The sequence below is a fragment of the Corapipo altera genome, unplaced genomic scaffold, assembly GCF_003945725.1.
Source record: "Corapipo altera isolate COAL_440 unplaced genomic scaffold, ASM394572v1 0, whole genome shotgun sequence".
NCBI classification, from domain to species: Eukaryota; Metazoa; Chordata; class Aves; order Passeriformes; family Pipridae; genus Corapipo; species Corapipo altera.
The window spans coordinates 50423732-50434084 of record NW_020884872.1 but is presented as its reverse complement, the minus strand read 5'-3'; the positions used below and the strand labels follow the sequence as shown (position 1 = coordinate 50434084).

General features: G+C 42.4%; 1 protein-coding gene across 12 annotated transcripts in view; it reads left to right on the top strand.

Annotated features, from left to right (window-relative positions):
* Window positions 1-2960: 2960 nt before the first annotated feature.
* The window catches only part of LMO7 (LIM domain 7), a 131458-nt gene continuing 124065 nt past the window's right edge, over window positions 2961-10353 (top strand). For 3 of the 12 annotated variants that reach the window (XM_027646584.1, XM_027646554.1, XM_027646528.1), the window contains exon 1: window positions 2964-3157. In XM_027646584.1, the coding sequence (XP_027502385.1) occupies window positions 3089-3157 (69 nt within the window). In that variant the 5' untranslated portion in view covers window positions 2964-3088. Of the gene's footprint in view, window positions 3158-10353 lie in introns of all 12 variants that reach the window. The other 9 variants (XM_027646614.1, XM_027646574.1, XM_027646564.1 and 6 more) reach the window with 6 other exon arrangements.

Sequence of the window (10353 nt, the reverse complement as noted above, 5' to 3'; positions counted from 1 at the left end):
AGTGCCATGTTTGCTACTTTTGAAGCAACAATTAGCAGTCATATCTGGTATATGTAATCTTTTTCTGATCTAGGACTCTAGTGACTTACCTTGTTAGTGCAAAGGAATAATAAACTATTTTGGTTGCTCAGGCTTACATAGATAACTTATCTGTGACAATTGTTTTAAAATTCACTTTGAGGATGAAAATTGCATGTTGGAACTTTTTTTTCCTTAGTGAATAACTTCAATTTAAAAGTGTTTTACTTAAACACTGACTTAATCAAGTTACTTGATTAATCAGACTCAAATTATTTGATCTAAAACATTAAACAATTTGTAAGAAAAGTTATTTGATTGCCATGAAGTGAAATAAAGCAACCAGAAATAAGTGAGATTTGAAAATGTTTTTTTAAACACAATCTCTTCTAAAACCTGTTTCATAGAATGGTATTCTCAAATAAATTTAAACTTTTATAGAATTCTTAATTACTTTCTCCTACTTAGGGACAAGCACTGTATTTTTAGATGAAGTGAAAAGACATTAAAAACTGGAGAAAGACTGCTGTTGTTCCCCAGAGGAATGTTTGGTAACCTCAGCTAATGCACGCTGATGTCAGCCAGCAGCAGCAGCTCATACACGGTTTATTTAGACTTTTTTTACCCTTTGTAGTCAATTATGCTTAATAGTGAGATGAGAAGGTTGTTTTCTGATGTTCAGGCTTCCCACTCGAGAAATATGCAGATTCTTCATTTGTATTTAGTCTTGTGGCTGATCTGGCTTAGAGTGGGAAAAAACTTCAAAATTACAGCTTTGATTATCGTTTCATTCATTGCTGACCCTAAAGCATAGATGTCTTAATTCATGCCATGGTGAGGAGCTAAATACATAATTTCTATGAATTTATAACTTTAATTAATGTCAAACATCTGCCATAGAACTTCTTTCAGCCAAAGTCACTGCAATTTTCTTCCTTTGTGTAACACTAGCAACACTGACTTCCACATACTGCAGAAACTGATGGCTAATATCATCTTGGTATGTTGATTTCCTAAAAATTTTCTTTCCTATTCCAAGAAGGTTTTTTGTAGAGCAGAAATAAGATGCATTCCCAAGTACACATCTCGGGAGAAGCAAATTTGTGTGTAGTACAAATTTTAAGTTCTCTTTTCTCAGTAGTCCTTCAAAAATAACATGTGTTTTGCTGTGGGTCATAAAAGCCTAAGATGTATGCAGCAACTCAGTTTGCTACATACAGAGAAGATTTGGAAAGAAAAAATACTACTTACAGTTCAACGAGCAAAAGATAGAATCATGAAGGTTGGAAAAGACCTCTAAGATCATCAAGTCCAACTGTTAACCCAGCACTCCATGTTTCATCACTAAACCATATCCCTTCAGGAAATGCTGATTTGTGTGTAGTACAAATTTTAAGTTAGCTTTTCTCAGTAGTCCTTGAAAAATTATGTATGTTGTGCCATGGGCCATAAAAAGCAAAGCGTGCATGCAGCAACTTGGTTTTACTTATGGAAAAGACACGGAAAGAAAATGTTACAAAACATTCAAGTAAGAAAAGATCATAGCATTGTTAAGGTTGGAAAAGACCTCATAAGATCACAGAGTCCAACCGTTAAACCAGCACTGGCATATTTACCACTAAACCATGTCCCCAAGTGCCACATCCATGCATTTTTTTAACACTTCCAGGGATGGTGATTCCCCCACATCTCTGGGCAGCCTGTGTCAGTGCTTGACCACCCTTGAACTAAAGAAATTTTTCCTAATATCCAATCTAAACCTCCCCTGGTGCAACTTGAGGCCATTTCTTCTTCTCCTGCTTCTTGTTATCTGGGGAAGAGACTGAGCTCCACCTTGCCACAGCCTCCTTTCAGGTAGTTGTAGAGAACTTAAAATGTTAAATGAAATCAAGTACTTAAAAAAAGAAAAAAAAAAAAAACGCAAAAAACCAAAACCCTTGTGCTATGTATGAGCATTCCAGAAAACCACTCTTTTCCCTGATATTTCTTCAACTTTTCTGTTTAGCATGTGTCCATTCTTGTATTGGAAAATAGGATTTTGCTGTGTTCAGTTACCACATCTCCTCTCCTGGTTCTGGTGTGTCGTTCGGGGTGGGTGAACCTTTGTTGCAGCAAAGCATAATCCCAACCTGCCTCACATTTGTGGTTACTGCAGGAGCCAGAGCTCAGCATGGCACCCACCTCAGGTTCAGCGGTCAAGCCGTACTGAGACTGGGCTTTAGGTCTGAGCCTGGGATAGCGTGAGGGGTAGAGAAGTCACAAAGCATCTGTTGCAGTGTGCTGTGAGCAGACATGGATGAAACAGAGCAATGGGCACTGCTGTTGAGTGCTGTGAGCTATACTAGAACTGAGGCCAAGGGTGCTGGGGAGGGAAGCGTGGAGGCCGAGTTGTGTCGCTCCAGTTCTGCCCGGGCAGCTCCGCTTTGGCCACTTTGTATGAAAAGCGCTCAAAACGAAGCGCGGCTCTCTCATGTCTCCCAAAGCGGTGGGAAAGACTCCTAACTTCGTCCCCAGGCGGGACAACGCTGCAGAGGAGCGTGGTGCCGGATCCCCCGAGTGGCTGCGGTGCTGAAGTGAGGGGCCCGGGCTCCGCTCCCGCTGCCCCGGCGGAGGGCGGTGGAGCGCAGGGCAAGCCCCGGGCGGGCGGGGCGGCAGGTGGCGGGGCCGGGGCGGCAGTGGCCGGCCCTGAAAGGTGCGATTGTCCCCAGCTATTCCTGGTATGCGCCGGGGCGGAAGCCGCCGGGGGCGGCCTCCACCGGCCGCGAGGGCGAGGGGCGCCGCGTCCCGGCGGGAGGGAGCCGCCGCCGCAGCCGCCTCTGCCGCGGGGGGTGCGGCCCCTCCCGGCCGCCCGGGGGGCCCGGCGCTGCGCTACAGCCCGCGGCTCCCTCGGATTCCTGCGGTCGCGCAGCGCCAGCGAGCTCCCTCCCGGGAGGGGCAGTTCCGCGGGGAGGAGGTGGAGGGGGAGGAGACGGCGCGGGGAGCGTTAAAAGGAGGCAGCCGAATGACAGCGGCCGCTCCCCGCGCCCCCGCCCCGTGAGGACCGGCCGCCCCTGCTCGCTCACTGCTGGACATGGAGGGGAGAGAGGACGCGGAGTGCGACTGCCAGGTGGCGTTCGCCGAAGCCCAGCGATGGGTAGAGGTGAGGCGGCTCTCGGTCCTGCTGTGTGCCAGCCCCTCGTCACCCTGGTCCCCTCCCGTGCCCCCGCCCCGAGGCCGGGGTCCCGCCGCGCCCCCCGCTCCCGCGGGGCTGCCCCACCGTCGGACAGCAGCTCCGGGGATGCGGCCCCAAACTTTGCTTCTTTGTCAGCAGCTGTGGGCTGCTATTTTTAGAAGGTATCGTGGCAGCTTGCAGAGATCTGTCTGTGCAGCATCGCCACCGCCCCCTCCTCTGAATCCAAATTAAAGGCTGGCTTGGCTGTCCGCCTGTCATTAAGGCTTATAATTTCTTGCCATCTTGTAAATTACTTCTATAGCGCTTGCTCCGAGACAGTCTGAATTAAAGGCACTCCTTCCTGTCACGAAAGAGTTCAGGACAGAGAGCAACCTGAAATTAACACTCATTTTCTTCTCTCCTATTTTTAAACATGAGTGTCTGACTGCGCACAGGGCTTGATGTAAATATGTGTGTTTCTGTATCGTTACACCGAGTCACACCGGTGCAGTACGTGCTAATGCCTGAAGAGAGAGGTTGTTCCTAGGTGTACCCGAGGGTGGCCAGGCAGTGCGGCTGGAGCCAGCTAGGCTCATGGCGTGGAAGCTGAGAAATGTTGGGATTACTGAATGGCCTTACTTAAGAGTCGTGGTGTGCTTTTAAAGTGGAGCTTTAAAGTGCTGGTTTATATGTATTTTAACGTATTAAGCTTATTTCTACTTGCCTGTTAACTTGAGACGAAACTTAAGATGTCAGAAGCGCTATCCCAGTAACTTTCGAAGGAGTATATATTCAAAAAAGAATGTTTGTTACTTTTTATCTCTCATCTTTATAAGCTTGTCAAGACCTGAGTCCCGGCTTGTTTCCTCTGTAAAACAATGACATCTAGTGCTTAAAATCTATTGAGAATTTTAAACTGAGAGCACCAAAGGCAAGGGTATCACAAATGACCTCCACAAGTGTCACTTTTGTAAGTGTGATTTGTGAATGTAGGTAATTAAAGCAGTCCTGGCTTCCCCATGTGTCAATTTATAAGAGCTAGCTGTGAGTTTAGGTAATTAAAGCATTCCTCTCTCACGTATACCTTTCTTGCATTGCTTTTTGTAAACTGGCAAAGCTTACTTTAAATAGTTTCATTAAGGTGATGTAATGTCGTCTTTGAAAATCCTATTTTAAGGGTTTGGGGATTTGTTTTAATTATTATTAAATTTCACATGAAATTTGTGGTTGTACCATTCCTACAAAAGGTTCCCTCTTTGCCTTCCAGTAGCACGTGGGAGCACTAGCAAAGCAATGTGAGTGTGGATTGTGCTGTTTGTGTAGAAGAAAACAACAAAAGCTCAGCTTCCTGCCTTCCTCGTCTAATTTGTATGACTATCCTTTGATATGTGAAAGCTGTTGTCATTTTAAAGGAACTTTTAAACTTGGAGAAACATTTTATTGTAAAGCGAGTAACTTGAAAACCTGAAAGTATTGGTAAACAGGATGTTAGGAATTCTATAAAGTTAAAGGAAAATGTAAATATTTATTTCCCTATGAAATTAGGCTTGTATTTCAGAAGTACCAGTGTGTTTCTCTACTCTTTACATCCAGATGGGTTAAAAAGCCAAGACTAACCATTTCCATTGTTGTATGAGAAGAGTAATGATATTTTTAGGGTAATGAGATCTGTCCCAAGGTTTTGTGAGTCTTGGTGAAACAAAGTGGTGTATACATGATAGAAACTTGGTGAGTCCTAATGATTAAACAATTAGTTTTGAAGATGAGGCAGATTTCCAAATATTTATGAGCTTGAAGTTCTGATGTTTTGGTAAGGTTTTGTGTGTCAGCTTCTCCCTAACATTAGAGGAAGATGAAAGCATACATACACTAGCTACTATGTGTTGAAGAGAACAAGCCAAAATCTCTGTGTAAACTGTTACTCTTTCCCTTTGCTAATGAAATCTGTGTTAACATATTTCTGTATTTCAGTACAGAACCTTTTGGACTGGGAGACTTAAAAAAACTCAGAAGACCTGAGCTCAAACCTTGAAGCTGAGGGCTTTTTGCAATGGGAATGAGCAGCTGTATTTGTCAGATCTCAGGGTAGTCAAAAACCCACCCCAAAACATCAAAAATTTTCACCCCATGTGTTCTTGAAGGTCTTTGTGAGAGAAAATTGTGTCCTGGTTGGGTCCCTCTTCTGCCTGTTCCCAGCTGAATTCTCCATGCTGTAAGGCAGCCACTGGCTGGTGGGAGCTGAAACATTTGTTCCTAGTTGTGATGCTAGTCTTACGCCACAAAAAGTGAAAAAAACCCCCCACAAACCCCAAACCAGCCAGCCAATCAAAAAAAAGGAAAAACAATAAAAAAATCCCCACAAACCCCAAACAAATAAAAAACTCCTTCTCCCCACCCCAAAACCAAACCTTCAAACAATCCAAAACCAAAAAGCCCCACGGCTTGATTAAGAGTAATAAAACAAAAAAACTGTATCTGATACGCGGTGATAGTATATGAAAGATGTTGTTCTTTAATTCAGATTCATGTTGGGACATAGTTTGTGATAATGCAGACAAGGCAGGCCTGTAGTATTCACAGTGCAGAGACTTCAAATGTAGTCCCCAACCTCTCGTGTTTTGTAATTTGGGAGGACAGATGATGTTACTTGTCTCAGTTACACTCCCAGAGTTACTTTGGGAGGCCTGTCTGTTGAGGTCATCTACTTATTTTGGGGAAAGAATAGTCATCTTCTGTGCAAAACTCAAGCTCTTCTCACATGTTGTTTATCCAGAACCCAGCACTGGTTAGTGAGGTTGGGTCCTTGCATCTGAGACTTTTGGAGCCTTCTGAGCTCTCCCTGGAGCAACTGGTGCTGGTCAAACTCACTTGCAGGCCATCTACCCACTCAGCTGGGCAGATGGTGCATGCTGAGACCAGAATAAAACACAGGTACACCACAACTTAGAAATAGCTTCTCAAAAAAGAAGAAAGAGAGACCTCATTACAGTCTACAACTTCCTAATAAGGGGAAGAAGAGGGGCAGGCAGTGATCTACAACTTCCTAATAAGGGGAAGAAGAGGGGCAGGCACTGATCTCTTCTCACTGGTGACCAGTGATGGGACCTGAGGGAATGGCATGGAACTGTGTCAGGGGAGATTTCAATTAGATATTAGAAATAGGTTTTTCACCCAGAGAGTGGTTGGGCACTGGGAAGCTCCCCAGGGAAGTGGTCACAGCACCAAGCTTGACAAAGTTCAAGAAGCATTTGGACAATACTCTCAGGGATGTGATGTGATTCTTGAGGTGTCCTGTGCAGGGCCAGGAGTTGGACTCACTGATCCTTGTGGGTCCCTTCCAGCTCAGGATTTTCTATGATTCTGTGAAGGGTAGAGCTGTTTGCCAAACCTAGAAATAGCTGGGTTAAAATAGTTTTACTGTGTTCTGTTCCATATTATAACTTAAGCAAGCCAAAAGCTGTTCCTCCAAACCAAAGCATTCTTCCCCCAGCTATTAAATATCCCAGACTGCCGACTCTGTTTTCCTGCCTCAAGATGTGGGAGGGCGGTCTGCCTCTCCCTCTCTGCAGTCCTCCACCAAGTTCACCCTTGTGAATGAAAGGGAGGCATAGTTCCTCTCCCTCGAAACACATTTCACCATTTTAGGAGTGATGCCTCTTGAAGAGTTCTAAAGAAAAAAAATGTGTGCTGTTTTCTTGTAAAACATCTGAGCTTTTGATTCCTGTTCTGTGTCTTAAATGAACCCTAATCTTCAGGTAAATGTCTATGGTTTGAAATTGTTTGCTAAAGCAACTTGAAACCTGACCCACAAAGTCTGTAAATCTTTAGTTAAAGGGCCCTGAGGCAAATAGTGCTTGATTTCCCCCCCCCCCCCCAAAGTACTCAAATGTACAGATCCAGTCTGAGCAAGGGTGGCCAGCGAGCGTGTGCCTGAATGAATTGTTGGACTGAAGCAGCAGAGCCATAGGACAGCATGTGAAGCAACCTTGAGAAATGCATTGAAGTGAAATATGGGTGTTGGGCCAAGTAACCCTTGCAAACTTTTACAGCTCTTCTTGTGAGCTGAATTTATTTCCCTAATAACTCATATAAAGTTCTGAGAGCTACTAATTTCGTTAGATACTGTTGTCAAGAGCATCAGTCTACCAGTCAGAATCAGGACCTTGTAGTCCTGGGATTGCTCCTCATGCAGAGAAGAGAGACTGTGGCAGAACAGAAGTCCTCCCTGATGCTAACACTACCCAGCATTGATGGAGAGAGGTGTTTCACCATGAGGATTTCTGTAGCAAGATAAGGTTTTTATAATTTTCAAGAAGCTGCATTAGAGGAAGAAAGCACAGCTTGTATGGACAACAACTAAAGATACCTCTGCTGCTCCTCTCTGTCATGACCATTAAATAGGTAATGAAAAAGCCTAATTCTTCTGAATGCTGTTGTGTGTGCTGACAACTGCATGCATTATTGCTTTAAAGTGTGCTTTTCAGAGTCCAAAACTATCTTCCTTGTAATTTAAATGTATCTGTTACCTTTTGAATGTTGGAAGATTATTTTGGGGCTTTTGTTTTTTTTTTTTTTTCTTTTTCCAGGAAACCCCAAATTTATGTATATATGCATACCCCTCCTCCCTCCTCCTGACACACACACCTGCTCAGAAGATTGAAAAAACAGATTTGCAGAGTAACTTGATAGAAAGAGTCTGCTTGAGGTAAAACTTGAGAACCAGGACAACTTGGTGAAATCTTTTAGCTTGAACCAACAGTACAGCAGTCAAATCCAGTGAATGGTCTGACATGTGGTCACCAAATGTTTCTGTTTGTTGAAGCTGTTTGAAGTCTGCATTTCTACTGTATATTTTTATGGCTTCTGCAAATGCAGCAAGAGGTCTAGCAGTGTTGTTTTCCCTGTATTTGCATAGAGATCTTACCTCAGTGATTATTTTGTTTTGTTTTCCCCCCAAGCATGAATCTAATGCATACAGTCTGGTATGGCAGATGGAAGGAATAACTGTAGAGATACAGGACTCATCTTACTGTTCAAATCCTCTTCTCATAGGTACCTTTATTTAAGTTGAACTAATCATTATGAAAATGTTTTTCTCAGTTCTGGGTAATGTATTCTTGATTAATGTGTAGAGAGCCAGTCAATGTCCTGAATAGTGTCAGAGTGAAAGATGTGTGAACGAAAAGGGAAAAATCTATATATTTTGTTGTCTAAACTATGTTTAATACTGGGTAATTCTGTCAAGTCATAAAACCTGGGTGGGCTGGTTTCTGGAGAACATCTTACAGTACAGCTGCTGAAGCCCTGGCTCACATCTACATAAGGGATGTATTTAATCCTCCTTTAGGTGGATGCATCAATATTTCATTATTATGTCTAGAGTCTTGGCAATGAGTGTTGCATGGAATAAATCTAAGTGTATCCAATTAATACATACATATGAATCGATACATAAATATACATTCTACTAAGTAAATAGTGTGTGACTTTAAATCCTAGAAATAATGTTCTCTCCACTGCCTGCAGCCTATGAAAGTGCTGTGGTAAAATGTCATATAACAGGGCTAGCAACAATGTTTTAGAGGGAGAGGGTGACAGTAATACTGTTTGATCTGGCTGAACATTATTCTCTCTGTTACTTTATTGTCCCCTTGCTTCCAGGCCTCAGGAAAGATATCTATAATGTGTTTGAGAGAAAAATGGGACTAATTTTTGCTTGAGAATAGAATCTATTTTCTGGTTTCTGCAAGGTGGGTTTATATATTTTCAAGTCTATATTTGGAAATTCTTAGGGTGAATCAAAAGCCTGTCTTCACACAGTCCTCTTCACGCAGTATGTGATGGGCATGCATAGCTCTGAGCTGAGTTCCTAGCGTAGTTTCCTCTATGGACAGTTTCTCTTTGTACTTTTGAGCGTTGTTTTAAAACTTTGCATGAAAGCAGCATCTGCAGGCACTTTAAGAGGAAGAATTAACTTGTTGACTATAGAAATGGGTATGTTTTCTATACTGGGGAAATGCATTGTCGCTTACAGGGATCTACAGAAAATTCTGACCAGATTTTTGTGTTCTTCTGTTCTGTATTTTGTGGTTACCAGCTACAGTTAGTTCTGGTGTTACTTTTGTTCTTTTTCTCCTGTCTTTTTGTGTGTTTGTTTTTTGAATTGTGTCCTGATCCTTTCTGCAGTTTTATGAGGTCATGCATTTTTTTTCTGCCCATAATTTAGGGAGAAGGTGAGATGATACTGATTTCCACATTTGGCATATTTTGCTCTGGCCCCTCGCTCCTGCCCCATTACCAAGAGCTCACTTTTAGCACCTTTTCTTTGTCAGGCACTTTTTTTTGGTCTAAATTTTTAAGTTTTTAATGAGCACTTGTGTATAGTACATTAGACGGTGACCTTGCTGAGCTTTGGAAAACACTTGGGTTTTATTGTGTTGTAAGAACCAGATAGATTCCAGCTGTTTCTTGTACCTACCACTCCTCCACTTTAAAGTTCCTTTATCCACTCCTGCAGGACATTTTTAAAAAAAACCAAAACAAAACCCAACCTTTTTTGCTTAACAAGGCTAATATAACTTAACTATCATTTTTTTAAATGGGCTTTCCAGCTACAGCAGTTTAATGAAAAACAGCATGTGCTCTCAGACCCAGTGTACTAGAAATGAATCTGCTGGTCTGAGGTGTGCTTGACACACCTCACTTATTATCCGAATTACCTTAGGGGGAGTGTTTTGGGTCTTGCTGTATTTTGCATATCTGAATACTGTCAATCCAAGTAAAAATCTAACTTTAAAGGAATGTAGTGAATAAGCTACTTTAAAATAGGTTTTGTGGTTTTTTATGTTGTGAGCTGCTGCATAAAGTTGTATATTTAGCTTTTTTGAATAGTGTTTAATTTTTATTTTTCCAATGAAAGAAAGATGTATGGATCTGACTCACATCGTGCTAGCTTCCAATTGGATACTTAGCTGTAAAGCTTTCATTTGTGTTATATTGAATAGAGAAATCTAATTTCAACAGTGTTTTCTGTTCATAGTACAAAACATCTGGGATTATCTTAGAAGGGCATGAAGATTATAAGACTTGCTTTATATTTTTTGCCAGTGCTGGCACACATTGTGCAAATGTTGGCACATTTTTTTGGTACCAGCTCATGTGAAAGTTCTGAGTTTTGTTTCTGG